This window comes from Phlebotomus argentipes, unplaced genomic scaffold, assembly GCF_947086385.1.
Source record: "Phlebotomus argentipes unplaced genomic scaffold, Phlebotomus argentipes genome assembly scaffold_4, whole genome shotgun sequence".
Lineage (NCBI taxonomy): Eukaryota > Metazoa > Arthropoda > Insecta > Diptera > Psychodidae > Phlebotomus > Phlebotomus argentipes.
This window is the reverse complement of record NW_026776174.1, coordinates 4,708,239-4,729,192: the sequence shown is the minus strand read 5'-3', so window position 1 is coordinate 4,729,192 and position 20,954 is coordinate 4,708,239. Positions and strand designations below refer to the sequence as shown.

At 41.5% G+C, this 20,954-nt stretch overlaps 5 protein-coding genes across 5 annotated transcripts; 1 reads left to right on the top strand and 4 right to left on the bottom strand.

The window, feature by feature from the left end:
- LOC132258780 (pyrokinin-1 receptor) lies at nt 1-5,693 on the top strand. The gene is made up of 5 exons (XM_059756251.1): nt 1-531; nt 1,820-2,000; nt 2,082-2,131; nt 2,244-2,408; nt 4,606-5,693. The coding sequence occupies exons 1-5, from the start codon at nt 37-39 to the stop codon at nt 5,317-5,319; spliced, it is 1,605 nt and encodes a 534-aa protein (XP_059612234.1). The 5' UTR covers nt 1-36; the 3' UTR covers nt 5,320-5,693.
- Nucleotides 5,694-5,792: 99 nt separating this feature from the next.
- Nucleotides 5,793-16,138, bottom strand: LOC132257980 (uncharacterized). The gene is made up of 18 exons (XM_059755065.1): nt 16,035-16,138; nt 15,495-15,649; nt 15,131-15,325; nt 14,840-15,054; nt 14,056-14,580; nt 13,586-13,999; nt 13,295-13,524; nt 12,517-13,226; nt 12,243-12,452; nt 12,031-12,178; nt 11,284-11,502; nt 9,330-10,077; nt 8,761-8,799; nt 8,323-8,696; nt 7,734-7,879; nt 7,114-7,673; nt 6,550-7,044; nt 5,793-6,484 (listed from the first exon to the last, which is right to left on the bottom strand). Exons 1-18 carry the CDS (start codon nt 16,057-16,059, stop codon nt 5,836-5,838), a joined length of 6,057 nt encoding a protein of 2,018 aa, XP_059611048.1. The 5' UTR covers nt 16,060-16,138; the 3' UTR covers nt 5,793-5,835.
- A 204-nt stretch (nt 16,139-16,342) lies between these two features.
- LOC132257979 (protein Wnt-8a) lies at nt 16,343-17,445 on the bottom strand. Its single transcript, XM_059755064.1, has 3 exons — nt 17,317-17,445; nt 16,872-17,249; nt 16,343-16,807 (listed from the first exon to the last, which is right to left on the bottom strand). Exons 1-3 carry the CDS (start codon nt 17,443-17,445, stop codon nt 16,343-16,345), a joined length of 972 nt encoding a protein of 323 aa, XP_059611047.1.
- Nucleotides 17,446-18,255: 810 nt separating this feature from the next.
- On the bottom strand, nt 18,256-19,076 carry LOC132257978 (uncharacterized). Its single transcript, XM_059755063.1, has 2 exons — nt 18,635-19,076; nt 18,256-18,590 (listed from the first exon to the last, which is right to left on the bottom strand). Exons 1-2 carry the CDS (start codon nt 19,074-19,076, stop codon nt 18,256-18,258), a joined length of 777 nt encoding a protein of 258 aa, XP_059611046.1.
- Nucleotides 19,077-19,928: 852 nt separating this feature from the next.
- LOC132257977 (protein apnoia) lies at nt 19,929-20,390 on the bottom strand. The gene is made up of 2 exons (XM_059755062.1): nt 20,282-20,390; nt 19,929-20,221 (listed from the first exon to the last, which is right to left on the bottom strand). The coding sequence occupies exons 1-2, from the start codon at nt 20,388-20,390 to the stop codon at nt 19,929-19,931; spliced, it is 402 nt and encodes a 133-aa protein (XP_059611045.1).
- Between the last annotated feature and the right edge of the window lie 564 nt (nt 20,391-20,954).

Genomic DNA, 20,954 nt, shown 5'->3' with positions numbered 1-20,954 from the left:
GTGAATCTCACATTCCTCCGGAATGTCTCCGACGCCATGACACATTCGTCGCGGGATCCCATGTCCGTGGTCATCCCCATAACAGTCTTCTATGCTGTGATATTTTTAGCGGGTGTCTTGGGCAATGTCACCACCTGCACTGTGATCTCAAGGAATAAGTCAATGCACACGGCGACAAATTTTTACCTGTTCAACCTGGCTGTGTCGGATTTGTTGCTACTCGTGTCTGGTTTGCCGCTGGAGATATACAACATCTGGTATCCGGCGCAGTATCCCTTCAACCAGTCCTTCTGCATCCTCCAGGGCCTGCTCTCAGAAACCTCCACCAACGCCACCGTGCTCACCATCACGTCCTTCACGGTGGAGCGCTACATCGCCATCTGCCACCCCTTCAGGCAGCACACCATGTCCAAATTGTCACGAGCTGTGAAATTTATTCTGGCAATTTGGATTGTGGCCTTCTGCCTCGCCATCCCGCAAGCCTTCCAATTTGGCATCGTGGCCGTGGAAGCGACGGGCAGCATTTGCACGGCAAGTACCTTCCACCCTGCTTATTATTTTATCCCACCATTAGTCGCTTCGATAAAAGGCATAATCTCACCTCGGGGGTCTATCGTATCTACGCATTGGCAGCAGAGTGATGAAAGGTCACACAAGATATGCGCCACGAGACTACAGGGTTGATCGTTAAGTTTCCCAAAAGACTCTTTTAGGGCATCAGCACAATATTTGCTTTCTTTCTCAACAACAAAGAAAGTAAATTCACTTTCCTTACGTTTAGCAAATCGTAGAGATCAGAGATGTAACACACCAAAATCTTCTGACCTCATACTCATTGCAGATTTATTGATGAACCCCGTGACCCCCCTGAACTTATTTATGAAGTGCTTCTCCTGCTTTCTATCCATCCTAAAAAAATATCCTTTCGCTTCCATATCTCAAAATGTCCTAATAAACGAGATATGAAGACTGTGCCTTCGTTCTTTCGCCACAAACGTGTATGTCTATTCTTTACAACATCAATGAATATTTAATAGACAACTTCTCTTACGAGTTCATTAAGATTTGTGCGGTGATACGGAAAAAGAATGTTGCAAGGCCTTTCTTTGGGAGAGTTTTCCATCTGCTTGTGAAAAATGTCTTTGAGAGTAGAATATTTTTGAACACTAGAACGCCTTCACCCAGTCTTGCTCATGGGTATCTGTCGAAAATTTGCAAAATCTGATATGTACAGCACACTCGAAAATATCTGAGAGCAAATGAAGTGGAAGATCAAGTAAATTTGGAAGCCAAGAGCTTATAAATCATTCTTCTCATGTGAAATGAAGAGAAGTTCGTGAACTATTTGAAGGATTTGTCGTGAAGCACTAAATCAGAATTGGTCATAATTCATATGACGCATATCAGCAGGAAGTATTTTTACTGAAAGTCCCATATTTGGATTCTTGTCTACAAGAATGAATTTCAATATGAATAAAGCAAACTGAACTCATATAGGAAGCCTTAATATGTGAAAACATCGTAAATATCGACGAGAGATTCATTCTTTTTATATTATTCCAAGAGCTTTTCATTCGAGCCAAGATTTGTGCTGAAAATCAGAGTGAAGTGCAAGGACGTTTCCCAATACCACCTCGAAATAAACAGACGTAGTGTTTTTATGAAATGCCGATAATTAACCGTCTCTAAATTACATGGAATACTAAAAATAAATGCTCTCCATCATATAAACATTATAGGGAGTGTAACAAAGCGGAATATTTTCTGAATGATACGCTCTATTTTCGACTCACTCTCGCTTTTCTCTCAATCCACTTAGGTTAAGAATGTCTTTGTGGAGCACGCTTTCGAGATCTCGAGTTTCATCTTCTTCGTTGGCCCTATGACACTCATTTGCATAATGTACATCCTAATTGGTGTGAAACTCCAGAACTCCAAGCTGCTGCAGGGCACCAAGAGAAAGGGCATCAGCGCTCAAACGCGAGTTATCCGCATGCTGGGTAAGTTTTTCACATGCAACTCCTCACTGTGCCACCATAAATCATATGTGACTTTTACCATCTCTTCATTATCTCACGCAGTCGCGGTCGCTGTGGCGTTTTTCCTCTGTTGGGCGCCTTTTCATGCTCAGGTGAGTATTTATCATATTACCTGAACACTGTGATGAAAATTATATTAATGGAGCCTTCCAACTTCCTCTGTTTCGATCGTGCGTGCCGGGATTTCGCTCTGATGCTATTTAGCGCCTAATGGCCGTTTATGGATCAACGGTGGAAACGCCACATGAGATCTTCTACACCATCTACACAGCCTTGACGTATATATCTGGCGTCCTTTATTTCCTGTCCACCTGCATCAATCCTCTGCTCTACAACATCATGAGTCACAAGTTCCGGGATGCCTTTAAGGTACATTATTTAGGGTAATTGATACAAATTGAATATCTTGTGCATATTTATCCTCTACCCTTAGGTGTTATTCGCCTTACCTTTATTTCATTTATGAGGTTATAGGTTTAAATTCATGTCATTTTCGTTAAAAATCTTGGCCTTTATTGCCCAAATCATCGCAAAAAGTCATGATTGATATCATATCCGACAAATTGGAGATTACGGACGTTTTATCGGAGAAATTGGCTTGAAATGACATAAATTTTCTTAAGGTTCTCAACATCCAATTTTCTCGTATTAAATGGGATTTTCTGGTTCAGGCAGATTCCAGTCGTTTAGCATAAAAAATCAATTTGATTAATGATTTATACGTTATTGCTTCTGACATAATCATTGTGTGTTATTTCACACACTGAGTTCCATATTTCACCGCACAAAGGGAACATCAAAGAAATAAATTAATTGTTCCGTCGAAAGACGTTCGTTCCTGTGTGCGCAATTAAAAGCAGGGGTTTCCATAATATGACAATATTGATTTAATATTGGCATACCGAGATGCAGGAAATTGAAAACTGAAAATCATATTGTAAAATGCTCACGTAGCTTAAACATAAATTTAATTATATGGAATATGCTACGGCACAAAAATGAAAGTATAACGATTTTTTAAGAGGCCCCCAGAATAGAAGCCACGAGCTAATCAATAGATTTCATCACACTTCCTCTCCATTGACATTCCCTCAACGCATTTTCTCAATTTTCTCAGCACGCAATTCGATTCTTCGTAATCGTCTCTTGGCCAAATATCCCTGCAGAATCCATCACCAAAATGAAATGAAAACAATTATACTGATATTCTCTCTCATTGCCAATTACTTTCCCTCTCTCGAATGCCTTCAAGAAGTGTAACAGAATAAATAATTTAACTGCCACATTCAGTTGGAAAAGCGTAAAGAATTATATGTACTATGAACTCTCAGAGTCAAAAGGATTTTGTGCGCGCAACATTTAAAACGTCATTTCGAGAGAACCCCTAAATTTAATGACGAGAAAATCGTGGCAATAATGCGAAATTTCTCACTCACGAGAGCATTAGCGGGTGTGATGGAAGTGTAAATAAAATAAACAAATAATAGTGTGAATTCACTTTGGGTGGAACTTTATTTTATTGTCGATTTTTATTGCATCACATTTCTTGGGACCTCACCCAGGAGTTTTTATGCTTCCCGTATCGCTCAATGCTGCGAAAAGAGTGGAGAAGTCTTTGAGAAATTGGAAAATACATTTTTCAAAGGCAAAGCCTACAAATTTGACATTATAAATTTCACTTTAATTTGAATTGTGAATAAGTACTTCTGTCACTAGCAAATGTTTCAAAAGGATGGAATTCATAAGTCAAACCATTGTTTGGACATTTTGATATATTGAGGGACTTATTCGGGTTCCTCCAATTTTCATAGACATCATTCATTATCTCAAATTTTAATAATTTAGCATTCTGGGCGGAAACCTCCGAAAGACCTGCATAATCTCATTCATCTTGTTATTGAAATTGTGCGGCTGTCTCGGGGATGTTCGATAAAAATTTATGAAATATTGAAATTGAAAGTGAACACATTAAACGACAGTTTCTGTGTTGTTGAGTATTAGTGTGCTCAGCAGACAAGAAAGTGATATGAGGAAATAGAAGAGGGTGCAAAAGTCGTAGAATAATGATATCCGGGGGTGTGTCGCTTTGTCATTTTCTACGCATCCTTACAGTGGAGTAGAGAATATATTGAATCCGCATTGAAACTATTGGTTTAGAAAACAAGGACATCTTCGCATGAAATTCCTTGAACTAATTGAAGAAGAATTTTCAATGTCACACAATATAGTACGCAATAGAAAGAACACATAAAGTCAAATTTTCCCAAGTGACTTTATAAATATTTCTGCCAGTGTATCAATAAAGGGGGAAGCAATATTAGGAAGAGTGAAAAATTACGATGATATGGAGTCGACAAAAACTTTTCCACTCCTTTCCTTCTTCCAAACACAATTTTTCTCTCAATTCACTTGCAAAGTTCAACATTTGTCGCAAAGACACTTGTCGACATTTCACTAGATTTATTCCATTTCGCCCCAGGACGAGGCTGTAGTAAAAGAACAAAGTTGAGAAGAAAAGTTATCCACAATGGGAATTAATCTCATTCCCTCCGCTCGTACTTTGCAGTCAACCCTCGCGCGGCACTGCGGCTTTGGCGGCAAGTATCACGGTCAGAACCACAACTACAGCGCCCTGAGTCGAGCTGCTGGGGCTGGCGTAGGGGGCTCCCTCAGGTTAGCCGCCAACCTTAATAGGAATCCCAACAATTTGGCGGCGGAGATGGGTCACATTGAGAAGCGCGAGTCTGACCTCTCGCTCATCCATGGCAACCACCAGGCGCTCAATCTCATGAACAATTGCTTCAAAGTAACCAACGAGGGTGACGCCAGGCCACCGCCATATCACACCTCCGAGAGCCAACTCACCATCGCCACTGCGCTCAGCCGGACCGCCACGGCGGACGGAAAGCTGCTGCCGACGGAAGTCTACAATGGTCCACCCACGCCGGTGTCGCCGTCGAAGACTGTCGCCCTCGCAATTTCGCCCTCCAAGGGAAGCGAGGGGCATTCCAGCGGAAAGGTGAAATTCCACCAGTCGGCGCTCTCCACAATCGCCGAGAAGCTGCGCCGCAGCACTAAGATGGTCTTCCATCTCAAGTCCTCCCACAATGGGGACGTGGGACTGCGAACGGCCGATGAGAAGCTGAAGAAACTCAACAGTGTCGACAGTGCTCACTCCAACACCATCAGCAATTCCAGTCTGCAGGAGATGGACGAAGAGCTCAACAGTTCTGACTTGGTGCGATACATGGAGGAGATTAATAACGAGATTAAGAACTAACAGTGACTCTTCTGTACCTGAGATGTGCACTGCAATATCAGTTCCACTTTATCCATACCACAAATGTGAAGCTGCCACTTCGTCGGGCAATTGAATATCACGAATCTTCGGCTCCAGGTGCTCTTATCTCAAATTGATGAATAGCACAATCTTGCAGTGAGTGCATCTCGCAGTATATTAAATTGTAGTGTATGTGTAGTACATATATTGATGTAGGATAAATGACAAATATTCGTATATTAACTGTTGCATTAGCTTGATGATATTTGAATGAACGAGAAGAGCGTAACTTGCAAGAAGACGCATTACTCAAAACCTAAGTAGATTAAATATTTATTAAGCATTCACTATGTAGAATTTTTAAGAAATACACAAGAATATTTTTGAAGCATCCTAGAGATCCTAAACATCAAATTTTCATAGTTTACTTACCAGTTTTCATTTTCTGGGTTCATGAGAAAAATTCACTGAAGTTGTTTTATATTCCCTCAATTTATTTCAAAATTCATAAGAAATCTACTTAGAATTGTTCTTGAACCACTCTGTGACAACATCTTTGTTATTCTGAAGCCATTTTATGTTTCCGGACACATTCTCCAAGGCTTCCTTCCTCGCCGCCGTTCCAGCTCCAGCCTCAGGGTACTTTGTGAAGAAGGCCTTCATCTCTTCCAACTTAACATTGCTATTGAAATTTTTCGTTATGGCAGGAATCATTCGGCCCAAATATCGCTCATTCAGTCCGAATCTCTTCACATAATCCTCCCAGTGCTCACGAACGTAGTCCCAGACAAGATTCCGACCAATTGAATTGCTCGCGATGCTGCTCATGGTCGAGAAGTAGTCCTGACCGCGAACGTTCTTCTCATCCCAGCACAGTGTTATGAGCCGATTGAGCAGCGAGTGATCCTTCACCGACGTTAAGGCACTCATTAGTTTAGTCTTCTCCTGAGCATCCGTCTCAGCCAGGTAAATCTTCCAGACCTGATCCCACTTCTCCTTGTCACCCACGGACTGCATTCCATAGGAATAGATTATACTACGCAGATCAGGATGAGGACGGTTTGACGGATCCTGTAGCCACTTCTTAAACTCATCACCCGCAATACTAAGGCACTCTTTGTGCCCCATTGCGCAAGCGAACTGCAGAATAAGACCCCTGAGTCGACTGCAAAGAAAAGTGATTTGTTAAGAGCAATCTGGTGTGTGTAAATCAATTAAGAGTAAACTCACTTCTTCAGATGATCATCCTCATTCACAGTCCATCCAATTGATTCATATACTCTCGCCAGCAGTTGCTGGCAATATTTCTCCACCTGTGGCACCACATCCGTCTGATCCACGAGCTTATAAATGTTCAGCAGACGATTCGTCACCACCACCCAAGGCACATACTGATCTTCAGTCTTGAGGTATTTCGTCAGGTTCAAGGCGATCTCGTACGAGGTCTGTGTTGAATCAGCTAAATAGAACACATCATTCAGCAGTTGGGAGCGATCAGACACCGAGAAGACGTTCTTGTCCTCAATCAGCGCTCTTGTGAGAGAACTCCACACATCCGCCGGGTAGTTTACGTAGTAGTAGCCAATTTGATCCTTATTGATCTTTATCCAGTCATGAGGATGATCAATCACAATTTCAGCCTCAGTGTCGGAATTGGGGAACCACTTTCTCTGCACTTTTGGATCCCTGTCTGTGACATATGTTATTGGGATGTACCATCGATAGCTTTAAAAAGAGATGAAGATTCATGTAAATATTAGTTGTTACAGGTACTTGAATATTAGGATTGCTCACTTGTACTCAGAAGGAGGCGCCAAGGAGATGTCATTCTCTGGATTGGAGAAGAAGCGTTTCTGAGTCAGTTTGTAGGTGGTATTGCTAAGCTGTTCCACAGTGACGACAGGAAAACCTCCTTGTCTCGTCCACGTGTCCATCACATACTTGATATCATAGTCCAAGTTGAGCTTCTCCACTTGAGTCAGTAAATCATTTGTATCAGCATTTCCATACTTGTGAGCTGTCAGGTATCTCGTGACGCTGTTCCTGAAGTTCTCACTCCCAATCATGTCCTCCAGCATTCGTATAATCGATGCCCCTTTGCTGTACGAAATCGCGTCAAACATCTCGGTAATTTGGTCCGGATTAGCCACACTTTGTACAATTGGATGTGTGGCCAAGGATCCATCAATTCGGAACACATAATGCAGGTCGTCAATCAGGAATTGATCCATCATGCCCCACGATGGGAAGAGGTGGTCACAGCCCTTGTATTGGATATAGCTGGCGAAGCCCTCATTAAGCCACAAGTCATTCCAGAATCGCATTGTCACGAGATTCCCGAACCACATATGGGACTGAAAAGATAAATTAGCATCCCGTTCAATCACCATCAATGTCATATTCTTGTCACTCACCAATTCGTGGGCCACAACCTCGGCCACGCGTTGCTTGTTCGCCGACGAGCTGATGAGTGGATCATAGAGGAGAGCAGTCTCACGATACGTTATCAAACCCCAAGTTTCCATTGCTCCAGACACAAAGTCAGGGATCGCAATCATATCTGCAAACAAAGCAGTAAATAGAATGTTGTATGCATAAATTCGGAAACTTATCTAATCTCATTGCTCGTTTCATTATCATTTCGCCTTATGTCATTTAACAAGCAATACATTATTCATGTGCCACCTAATTCTGTTGTAAAATACACTCCGGATAAGTCTTAATTCCTTTCTCTACCTCATTCATTTAATATGCCTTAATTGACGGTCTTTATCTCTGGCGTCTGAAGATTTTGAATGAGTCCAATTATTTCTAGCAAATAGTTTAAATTACTTTCCTCAGTATTTGCACAACCCGCCAAATTGTGCAACAAGCGAAAGCATATCTTTCAATTAATGCCAAACAAACATCTAGACACAAATATGTAAGCCACTTCCATCGCTTGATGGAACATGCAATTGGTCTTAAGAGATAATTAATTCAGTTACCATCAACTTTCCTCACCTAGTTTCGGGAGCGGATATTCAATTTGGAAGTACTGAATGTAAAATTCAGTAATTCCCACGCCTGTCTTCAGTGCAAATTCTGTCTTGTTGAGCTGATTGGGTGTCGCATATACCTTCAGTTGGAAATCCTTGCCAATGCCCTGAGTCTTCACGGTTTCCGCCTTGTGGAGAAAATCACAGACAATGAAGCACGCCAAGTATGTGCTCATGGGAACACTTTCGGCGAAATGCGATACAGTTTCCGCGCCATTTTCCTCATTCTTCTCCTCATTCATGTTGGACAGCGAGATGTAATTGTCGCCAGTTGGACGAACGATGCTGATTTTAAATGGTGCCTTCATGGCTGGCTCGTCGAGACACGGAAAAGATTGTCTGCAAGAGCAGCAAAGTGTTAGAATCGACACGAGTGATATCTTTGCAATGTGATCTCACGAACCTCGCATAAGTTGGCTCAAATTTCGACGTCGCAATTGTCCTAGTTAGCAAGATAGAACGATTAGTGAGGTGAATAACATTCAGCACCTTGCGGTCATGACTTTTACTTTCAATGGACGGCAATTTCCAGTGACTTTTTTGCGCCGCAAAAGAGCACACATAACGTGAGTTTCTCAGCGCGATAAATATGGCTATTCCGGTTAAGAGAAAATCATCTCATTTTCTGCTTTTTGTGCTTTCGTCTCTATGCAACAAAAGTAACTGGCAAGTGCCATGAGACATAAGAAATCTAGTGTAGAGGATTTCAAAAAATAGCGGATGTTTGGACCTAATTCTAAACTACATAATTGCAAACTTCCCAATGCCCAACCCAAACTAATTACATTGTATTAATTACTATTTCCCAGCTGGAAGTACATGTAATTCTTGTTTAATAATCCTGATATGATTACAAAAATTGTTGTTGGGCAAAGAAGTGCTGAGTTGCATATACTTAAATTTCGACTGAAAAAAACTTGAAAAACTCTCCTCCTAAAGCTTCTTAAATGATTATAAAAGTATGATTATCACCTTGTTTGATTCTGTTCAGGATTGAAGTAGGAACTGGCGTAGAATCCCACAATGCGGTTTATCAGGCTTCCGTTGAAGGACATGTTGAGCTGGTAGACTCCCTCCCCGATCGTTTCCTTGGGCACTGTGACCCAATACTCCAGGGGCTCATACTCGAAAGTCTCCTCGAGAGGCACAGTTGAAGATGCTTCGCGCGTGAGACTCGTTGAGCTGATGGTGAGTTTCTTCGTGTGCACAGCGATGAAGGAGACCGGCTTGGACACCTCTAGATCGATGGACACATTCCCGGAGAAGGTCTTCTCCACGAGATTGGGATGCAGGTGGAGATTGTATCTCTTCGGCCTGACCTCAGCCGGCAGCCGGAACGACAGTTGCTCCACAATCTTCGCAGCCGCGGCTGATAATCTCGTCGATGCCATTACGCCCTCCACTCTTCCTGGCACTTGCTGGGGATTCACTGAATTGGGGAGAGTAAGTATCGAGCGATTGGCCAGGGAACTGGGATCCTGTGATGAGAAGCCGGAAAAATTTCTCGTACTCAGTGCCGACGACTGAGAAACTCTTGACAGATTCCTTCCAACTAACACCAACCCAGCGACTACAATACACAGCAACGCCGCGAGAATCACACATATGGTCGCCAGAGACAGCACGAGAGAGTGGCTCTTCCGCAAAGTGCTCGAGTCTTGGCGGGAAAAGTTCGAAACCGACGACGGGCGCACCAGACTAGCCGGATTGTGGACCATTTCTCACAAGATTATCACTGCTATTTGCCTCTCAAATCGATCTGCCTTTGTGCAGATTCTCACTTGTGTGTCCAAATGCGCCTCATCAATCCTCCACAAGTGTTACATCACCTAAAATTGTATACAGTTTTCTCATCACTTTGTCGATAGTAAAATGTGAGTTTATATTGGTATTTTTAGAGCCACTGGTCGAAGGGAAAATTCCACGAGACAGGTCAACTTTCGAAATATCACTGAAAATCTACAGCAAAAACTTTAACACACATTCGCATCTCCTTTTCGTAACACTGAATTTTATGCGGTATCGATTTATGGGTTCAGTTTCAGTGGTTTCAGTTAATATTTGGTACACATGGTGTCTTCTGAATTTGTATACGCGACGCCACGCGAGAGAACCACACCAAACTGTTGGTCACAACAAGAAACACCAGCTTAGGAGAGTCTCATCGATACCATATTAACGGTTCCTTATATTTGCCTTCCACCGTGCCATTAAAACTCGCACTGATGGCGAATGTTTTTATTGCATTTCAATTGATTCCGCTGGCGAGATGAAGCGTGGAGTGCAGAAAAAGAGTCGACAAAAGCGGCTTTTAGCCGCAATGAGGACAGGAGATACACCGAAATTATGGAATTCTTTACACTGTGAGTGCGCCCGCAAAATTAGTGAGTGGTTATTTTGTCGCAAAGTCGTTGTATTGTATATATATTGTTTGGATTCACACAGCGCAACGATGATGAGTCAAATGACCCCAAAAAGTGTACGCCAACAAGTTACATCCAAGAGCACTGAAAGCAATTATTCGTGAGCGATTAAGTAATCACCTCATTGAAAGTGTGTCTTTCTCACATTCAACACTCAAATCCACCACACTTTTTTCCATTAATTAAAATGATTGAAACATCCAAAAATTGAACCACACACTCTCCGCGATGCTCACGAGCAATGTTGCGTGGTCCGCAGTGAAGCCCCAACTGAAATTTGACTCTCAGCCACACATTGTGGATTGCCGTCTTTCACCAAATGCTGCAATTCCTCCACCTCACCGCCTCGCATTCACGTCTGACTCCCGGTTTGGCTCCAGCCGAAAATCCGTGGGGAGCACAGGAGAGAAGAATCTCTGGAACAAAACACAGAAGTGCCAGCACAAAAAACTGCGCCCAAGCACGTTTTGGCACTCAAAATCAAGTTTTCTTCTTCAACTTGCCGAGGAGCGAGTGAAGCAGCAACTGAGAGGTCGGCTTAGACAAATTGCACATTGTAGATTGCAATCGCTGAGGGAAGTCAACGGGTACTCGCAGACTGTGACTTTGTATCATAGGAGAGCAATTAATCACTTTCAGCGTGAATTGAGTGAAATCAATCGGCGTCGAATCGATAAGGTCAGTTACTTTAATGGTTTTCTCCTGCGAGACGATAGATTTCGCTGCAGTGGGAGGGATGGAATGAGATGGGAAAATTGTCCGCTGATGTGTGTTATTCAATATTCATGATATGCGTACATGATCCATCTGGCATAGACACATTGTCGCATGAATTTTTGAAGAAAATTTCAATTCTGAAGAATCTTACATTATTTGCTTTTTTATTCTCCTTTGAGTAACAATTTTATGCACACTTTACAAAAAATGTGTGAAGACGTCACACGGTAAAATATGGAATTTTTCCTCACAATAGAAATGCCTCAAATATAATGTAAATTCCAATGAACTCACTATTCTCTGTGACTCGTGCAAACACTCATCGTTCCAAATTCTAGGCGACAATTTGCTTCCAGCATACAAATTACTCTGATCGGTTTATATTCAAACTACAACGTCGAAATTTGAGGTCACAGAATAAAAAAAAATCTTTTACTGAAACAAAAATATCAAGCTGCTCAAGAAACACGCCTTTCTCCCCAAAACAAAGAGAATGAGTACGCAAAACCGAATGTGAAAGGGTGTTCTTCTTTAGTTCTCAAGATGCTCCTTCAGCCATGTATCGATAGCCGCCTTATTGTGCTCCCGCCACTTGATATTGTACTTTATCGTCTCCAGAGCTTCAAGTCGCGCAGCTGCACCTGCTCCAGCTTCTGGGTGTTTTGCGAAGAACTGCTCCAGCTGAAAAGCGAGATAAGATCAAGATATTCCTGTTGGAAGAAATTCCCCATAAATTTTTTTATACCTCTTGCAATTGCGCGGCAGTGTTGAATCTCTTTGTGATGTTTGGAATCATTCGCCCAAGAGTGCGATCATTGATATCACTTATTTCGGTTGTAATCGTTTCCCAATTATTTTTCACATACTCCCAAACAATACTCTCTCCCACTTTATTGTTTGCAATGTATTGCATCACAGTGACGTAGTCTTGTTTCTTGATCGGGCCATTCTTGTCCTGTTAAGGAAAAATCACAATTTATAAACAAGCAATGGTATCAGTTGATAACTAGAATATGTACCTGAGCAATATTCAGGTAATTGGTAAGCAACTGTGGAGATTGGGTCGCAGCAAGTGCTTCCATTAGCTTAGCTCTCTCCTGTGGATCAATCTCTTTCACAAACCGTTGATATATGGCGTTCCAATCAGAAAATCCGCGGACGTCCTTCATTCCGTGATAGTAAACTGTTTGTCGAATATCTGGATCTGGTTTGCTAGTTTCATCATCTTGATAGCTTTTGAAACTGTCACGGACGTATGTCATGCATTGACTGTGTTCCAAACTGCATGCCAAGTTCATGATTTTCTCTCTCAGTAATTTCTTCAAGTGATCTTGCGCAGTGTCTTCGTTGATATTCACTGGATTGACATATGCATAAACCTCTTGTATTTGCTTCGTAATGTAGTGATAGAAATCCAGTGAGTCGTCCAACATTGCGTACAATGACGAGAACTTGCTTGTCACAACCGACCATGGAACGTAATCGGTCTCATTAGTACTTAGCAAGTAAGTCGTGAGATCCAGTGGGACGGTGTATGAAATGGTCATCGAGTCCGCAAGCTTAAAGGCATCGTGAAGAAGCTGGGCTCTGTCCATGACGGAAAATTGATTTCCTGCATCTTTCATTTGGTTCACAAGCTCACTCCAGTCGTCGTAGTTGACAATGTAATATCCCACTTGGTTCTGATTTACTTTTATCCACTTTGAAGCTTCTCCCATGTTCAGTTGAACTATAAAGATTTATCATTGACTGATAATATTCTCAAGGTAAAATCATGCCATAAAGATTACTACTTACTGCTATTTTGATCGGGTTTGAACCACTCCACCGTGTTACCACTGCTCTTCTTATCGCTCACATAGGTAATCGGGATGTGCCAGCGGAAGGGAGAATTATCAGTTTCATCTGCTTTTGAGTCGGTGTTTAACAGGAAGCGCTCCTGTGTCAGTTCATAAGTTGTGTCACTAACTCTTTTCACAGTGACCACTGGATATCCTTTCTGTTCAGTCCATGTAGACATGATGTCCCTAGAAGACAGATTCACATTAAATTAAGAGAATCATAAAGAATTCTTCTCGTGAATCTCACGTGACGCTATAACCAGCCTCAGTGTCCATGAATCGGAAGAAATCTGCTGTTACAACTGATTTGTATCTGAATTCAGTCAAGAACTTATTAACACCACTCTTGAACACATCACTGGTCAGGAATCCTTCCATCATCCTGATTATCGATGCGCCCTTACTGTAGGCAATGCTATCGAAGAGAGCTGTAATCTCGTCAGGAGTTTCAGCTTCCTGGACAATTGGATGCGATGCCACTTTTGAATCGAGCTCCATAACACCATGAAGATCTTCAATGAGGAACTGATCCTCCATTTTCCAGTTATCATCGGTAGAAAACGTCGATAGACCCTTGTATTCAATATAGGATGCGAAACCCTCATTGAGCCACACATCGTTCCACCATTTGCACGTGACCAAATTACCAAACCACATGTGTCTGAAATTGAACAAATAAGTAAACATAAATCTGTATAACATTTGCAGTGTTCTTACGCAAGTTCATGGGAGATCACTGAAGCGACTCTCTGCTTATTCCTCGTGGAACTTTCAGCTTCATCCCAGAGGAGAGAAGTTTCTCTGAAAGTCACGAGTCCCCAATGCTCAGTTGCTCCGGACACGTAGTCAGGAATTGCAGCCATGTCCAGCTTCGGCAAGGGGTAGCCAATGTTGAAGTATTCTATGTAAGTTTTTGTGATTCTCACGGCAGCATCCAAAGCGAATGTTCCCTTGTCCTGCTGACCTTCAGGAAGGTAGACGCGTATATTGAAATTATCTCCTCCGATATTCTCAATTTCTTGTTCACTGTTAATAAAGTCTGCCACCAGGAAAACTGCCAAATACGTGCTCATCTGCGGTGAATCCTTAAATTTCACAGTCACGTCATTGCTACCAGGACCATCTGTGCTCGATTCCTCTGGCATGTTCGACAGTGCAATGTAGTTATTATCCTTGGGTCGGACAAGGCTTATAGAATATGTTGCTTTGAACTCGGGTTCATCAAAGCATGGAAAAGCTTGCCTGAAAAACACATGTATTTAGAGGAAAATTCTCCACTCATGCGCAAATTGAAGAAATGAGATTTCAATATGTTGTAAAATATTTTGTAATAAATCCCCAAAAAAGCATCTTTTGTTTGTTGACTAATTCCTGTGGTCTGAAGTGCGTATCAAATGCTTAACGCCTTTCCAGGTGACTGATATGATTAATCGAATTATCTCTATACCAAATGTTATCACGTGCAGAAGCAAACACAAAGGTTTTGACTAGACTGAATTACCTTGCATATGTCGGTTGGAACTTGGATGATGATATTGTGACCTCACTATCGTCAGTCTTCTTGTATTTGCTGCTATATAGACCAATATTTTTGTCCTCCATTGATCCACTGAAGGTAATTGCGATAGTGAAGGTGGAATCGCCGGTAGTGACATCCAATTGGCCTGATTTTACACTCACAACCAAACTCTGAAACTCCTCGCTGAGCTCATGGGACTGCAAAGAGTTTTCACCAATCGAATAATTAACTTTCAAATCACAAAGCAAGTGATATGTGCATTTCATCACTCACGGTTGGAATTTCCTGGGATGCAGAATGGACAGCCACACTCTCTATTGTCAACTTATACGCATTTAGGATAACGTATTGTGTAGCTTCGGTGACTTTGAAGGAAATTGTCACAGTTCCTGTGAATTTGTGGGTGTCTAAATCGGGGTGCAGAAATAGGTCATAGTGGGTTGGAACGACATTCGAAGGAAGTCGATGCTACAACGAGAAATAAAAAGATGTTTTTAGTGTAAGGTGGTTGAAAGTTTTTATTAACGATCTCTGTCACATTTTCTCTACATTGCGGCGTTATGAAACTTTTCAAAACATGTTCGAATTTTGTAAAGAGTTCTTAGCTTTTGCAGCTAGATTAAAAAGCTGTGTATACCTTTAAATTAGCAGGGGTTGTGTGGTCTTTGTCTTCGCATGTCGCCAATTCAGATGCGAGATTGTTCTTTTGCACAGCCAACGCTATTGTGGATATGAAAAAGGCAAATAGCAGCACCGAAAGGACACACACGGCCTTATTTTGGGTGATGAATCCTGCGAAATAATATATCACAAATAATTGATTTATGCATTTTAGAAGTGGTATTTCACAAGGCTTCGGAATATGAGTCAATATGACGAGGAATCTATAGTCAACACCTCCATAAATACTGTTATCGCATGCAAAATGCTGATAAAAGATAGATTAATTGTTTATAGTTAGTAGAACGCATTAGATAATATTTCAAGTATTTCGAGGTACTTTTTAACATCCTCTTATCTCACAATCACTATAATACACATTATATGGTATTGAAACACACATTCTCTACTGTAAATCAATCACGTTATATGATAATTCTCTAATTGATTATTGTATTCTATTATCGGACACTCTATAAGGAAATTAAGGATAAGACAAATGAATGAAACGACTCACCTAAAACTGTGTCCAAAAATGCCATTGTCACTTGCTGTGTCACCCTCTTCTTGTCAGAGCTTTATTGTGATGTTTCTCGCTATGAAGTTCGATTAATACTGAATGGAAATGTCTCTGTAAAGCTCGCTTATTTCACTGATTATCCACTTGAATACCTTATCTGAAAGTAAAGCACCAATTTCTCGAAATTGATAACGATTTTATTTATGGCCTATATTGCTCATGATCAAATGTTTCTTAATTGCGACAGAAATGCGGTGGTAGCAGAGCCAAAGACTCGTGGAGAGTTGCCTTAAAAGCTCATCGTCTCAATAGCAGTAGAATTCGTTCACCCTCTCCGAACACGTGTCGCACTGCACGTCGCAACACCAGAAGAATTTGCACTTGCAGGGTGATTCCTTGATTACTCTCTCCTTCTTCACTTTGAGTCCACAGGCACGGCATAATTTGCGGCATGATCGACGCTCCTGCAGAGATGATCCTGCATCCTTGCGTCGGGAGCACTGCCGCCCACGCATTCCTTGCCATCCTTGAATGACATTCTTCATGCAGTAGTCTGGGGACTTTTCCAAGAACACGAGAGATCCTCTCTTGATGTGTCTTTTAACCCTTCCGGTATTATCAGACGATACTTTTACGCCTTGATCGTACATCTTGCGAAGATCAGCGGCAATTTCAGAGAAATTGCCAAGAAACATCCAGCAGATTTCGAGTGAGCATGAATTGGTTAATCCACTGCATCTGCATTCGTGCTTAAGAGCTCGTTGAACAGCCTGGAATAACAATCATAATGAAACACTCACAATTTAGCGTTATTGATCTGTAATATGTACTCACAATTCGGCCAGCTCGTGAATTGTGTGCTTCCGTATATCCTTGAATATCTGAATTTCCAGTGTCGATGAAGTGTTTCTCCAAAGCTACAATATGATCCAAACACTTATTAACTTGACTCTCATCAACCACAGGAGTGTTGAAATTGCAGCCACAATCCATAAAATTTGCCGAACAATTCTTAATGGAAGTGTAAATCACTGAAGCCACTGTGATTGCCTTCACGAAGGCACTCTCCTTGTCTATAACATTGGTGGTTCTCTTGAGCATGAAATCTGCCGTCGGACAATTCCACTGATCCCATTGAAACACTTCTTGGCAGCTTCTCAGCGCCAAATTCTCGCTGTGACGAATAATGTTGGCCAGGGGATTGAATTGAGTCTAAGTGGGTGGAAGAAAATTAATTAATCATCACTTTGTATATAGAAGAATGTCACCATAAACATACAATGCTATTCTTCAGTTTCACTTCCAAGGGAAATTTATTGGACTCTTCTTGCATGATGAGGTGAGAGTTCGTCATTCCAAATATCGCTGAGAGAATTATAATGATAATAAAGTAGATCAAGCGATTCATCTTTCACTACAGCTGTTTGCGTTGTAACTCGACGAAGGACTGCAACAAACTAAAAGACTGGATGTTTCTCAAGGGATGTTTTAAGGGCCCAGAAATGAATGAACCCCGCTCAGGTCCATTTAGCAAATATACATGTTTTTCAAACATTTATTACACTGAATATGGTCCCATATTTTTGAGAAAATGTTCTCTGAACTAATTTACCTGCGAGCTCATCCGAAAGATGCACGTTTCAGAAAGGATTAATATGTACAATTATGAGATTTCTCAACATAAACTATGAATTTATTTTTTAAAGCATTGATAAGAAATAATTGAGTTTGATTCTATCAGATTCATTACTCGGTTCACTATATTATGTGCTCAAATTTGTCGAAACGCCAGCCTCTAATTTTATGTAAATGCCCAAAAATGTGGCCGTTTTTTGGGAAAACCCGTGGCATTAGGACACAATTGCCTAGTGAACACCTATTTAAAGCGACACAAGACACAGAAGATCATAAAAGATATTGGGAGAGAGCCCCTGAAATGTTTAAAATGAGGAACATAAACACTATAGTGAACCATTTAACCAGATCTTCTTTATTGCTTTACAATCCGAGTAACCCTCAACTTTCTCTGCGGCATGGGAAGCTCCAAAGGGTATTCGAGTGAAGAGAGAGGAGCAGCAAAATAAACACTTTATTGACACTTTGTATTGCTACATTTTTTTTAAACAGATTTAATAGTAATTGCGATAGAGTGATTTGTATGCTTTTGCAGAAAGTTGTGTAACTGCAATCAAATGTTTATTTACACTTTATTAAGATGTCAATTGACCCACCCTGTCTGTCCATCAACTTTGTATCCATAGAACGGCAGCTCGGATCTCCGACTTGGCGGCTCCACAATATTGTAGTAGGGCACTTCGTAGGCTGCGTGATGTCTGTGGTAGTTCTTGAAGGCGGAGAGGATGAGCAGAAGGATGGCAATCTTTCCCACGACGATGGATTTTATGAGAAGGAGTTTCAGGGTCGACACCATGAAGGGCAGAATGGCCGACTGGACCAGGAAGGGCAATATGAAGAGAGGGATGATTTTGGCAATCAGCTGCAGACGCTTTCCACGACCTGCGAACAAAGGATTTCCGGCTGTTATGGAGCTCGCTGTGGAGGAAGGCGAATTGGAACAATTTCAGCACCTATCTCACCTGCAAAAATGTCCCTCAAGTAGTCCTCATCAAGATTCACGTTGACAATCTCTCGTGGCATGTCGATGCTCAGCTTCACGCCTGGACCCAAGCTGTAGCGAGGCAGCTCTCCTTCGACAGGCTCGTATGTGTGATTGCGCTTCTTGGACTTTGATTTTGCCAGTTTGGAATTCACTTTAATCACTTCTGATTTGGTGATATTGCCGATGTATGTGCTTTTATATCGGTGGTTCTGAAACCCAGCCACATTACTCTCCACTTTGCTGATCTTATCATCAACTTTTGTGATATCAGAGAACTTTAGTGAGTTCGTCATCCGCCTGGGTGATGTTGAGTCTGTCGAATTGAGATTCTTCTCCACGGGAATCTCTTCATTTTTCACGGTGGGTAATGAAATGTTAAGGGGAGTATTTTCTGTTGTTTGCACCCAGGATTTCTTCATCTCGCAGAAGATTGAGTGAATGTTGGGGTAAATAAATATTACAATAATCAACAGTTTCTTCACCATCATCTCTCACTTGCAATTGAAAGTACTAATTTCAGAAAATGTATCTCTCTCAAATGCGAATTAAATGTAGAATTTCTATATCAATTAATTAATAGATCTTCACTGTAAATCCATATTATGGGTGAACTATTCTTCGCCAAAAAGAACCACTCTGCTCCACTCGAGAGTTTATCATCAACTGAATGGGATAAGTTGAGATGTCTCGACGAAATGAGAAAAGCCTCAAGTTTTTCTCCTGTTTTATCAACATGTCTGTTAGTATGAAATGCTTCCCGCGAGACTTGTAATCTAGTTAGTCGTGTTTTATTCTCGACCGCAGTGGATTTTAGTTAGAGAAGATATATGTATCAAGGAGGGGAGATGCAACGGTTTAGTACAAATGCAATGAAGCGGATCTTGACTTTTCCATAGTGCAAGATGCATCACTTCCATTTTCCCACTGTCTCCGCATCATTCATCACAAATTGACCATTTAACCTGTGGTTTACATTTGAAAGAACACCACCGAAAAATCAAACCATTTTTCTGGTCTATTTGCCATGGAATTCCTCCTTGTTTAATAATCCCATTTACCCACATTCACATCCCGTCTTACTTTCTGGCAAAATTGTGTAACATTTCATCTAACGGGCAAAAACTAATTGATCAACTGTCCCAGAATTCCTTACCGCGGCGTAATTGCTGGTTGTGGAGACGCATGTTCTTGAATATATATTCTTTTATTGCAGAATCTCACCTCAATTCTTGTACACTGAATTAATAAATAGGTTTCTACAGGTTCTACATTTACGCGCTCCAGTCTTTTTCTATCCAGATCGGACTCTTCACGTCGCTCCTCCCGTAGATTATCGAGGCCGGTGGAGCAGCATATGTGGTTGAAGTGGGTGCGAGCTGAGGCAATCCTCTGGCCAGAAGTTGTCCCACCGCCAGCACTAAGAGAATCACACCGACTCCCAACCCCTTGAGCGAGACAACGGTCAGTGTGGCCAGAAGAGTGGCTATGACCCCGACCACGAATGCCGTTGGTATGAGAACAAAATTAATCCTCCTCATCAAGTGACGACCAAATGTTCTCGATTCTGCAAGGCCAATTCAATTAGTCATTTCACAAAAGCCCCAAAAGTAGATTTGAATCCCACCTGCAACACTCGAATCACTGACAACATTTTCATCACTCAAACACAAATCAACACTCAGAATGAAGAGCAGCACAATTCCTCTGACGAAGAGCTTTGGCGTTGATGGCATGGCTGTTGGACAATTTTCACAGCTCGCTCACTAAATTGAAACTGAAGTGATAAATTCAATTGTGGCAAGGTTTTATTTGTGAACCCTCAAGTTCAATGGGCAAAAGTGTTACGATATTTGAATACAATTTTGTTCATCGAGGAAATGCGCGCGAGAGGCCCAATTTTCACCCGAATCTCCAGACATTTTTATGTCTGCACGTATTAAATTTGAGTCACCACGAATTGTTTTCTGTTGTGATTGTCAGAAATTGTGCACGCCTCACGATCTCCCTATAATTCACCCAAGACAATAAATTAATTTGCAAATGAATGATGGGGGCACGGTTAATAGACATATTAGACTCATCAAGCCATGAGACGTGCATTTTAAGTGACATTCCGTGATATAAACGATGGATTACCACGAAAGCCTCTTCGTTTGAATCTCCATAGTGGACTAGTGTGAAATGCATATTAATTTGGCGCATAACAGCACGCAAATTGCATCTCAATTCTCAATTCTAGTCTGTCTATTATTATGAGCAATTTTGTTGAAGAATCTACATTATTGTACTACACAATT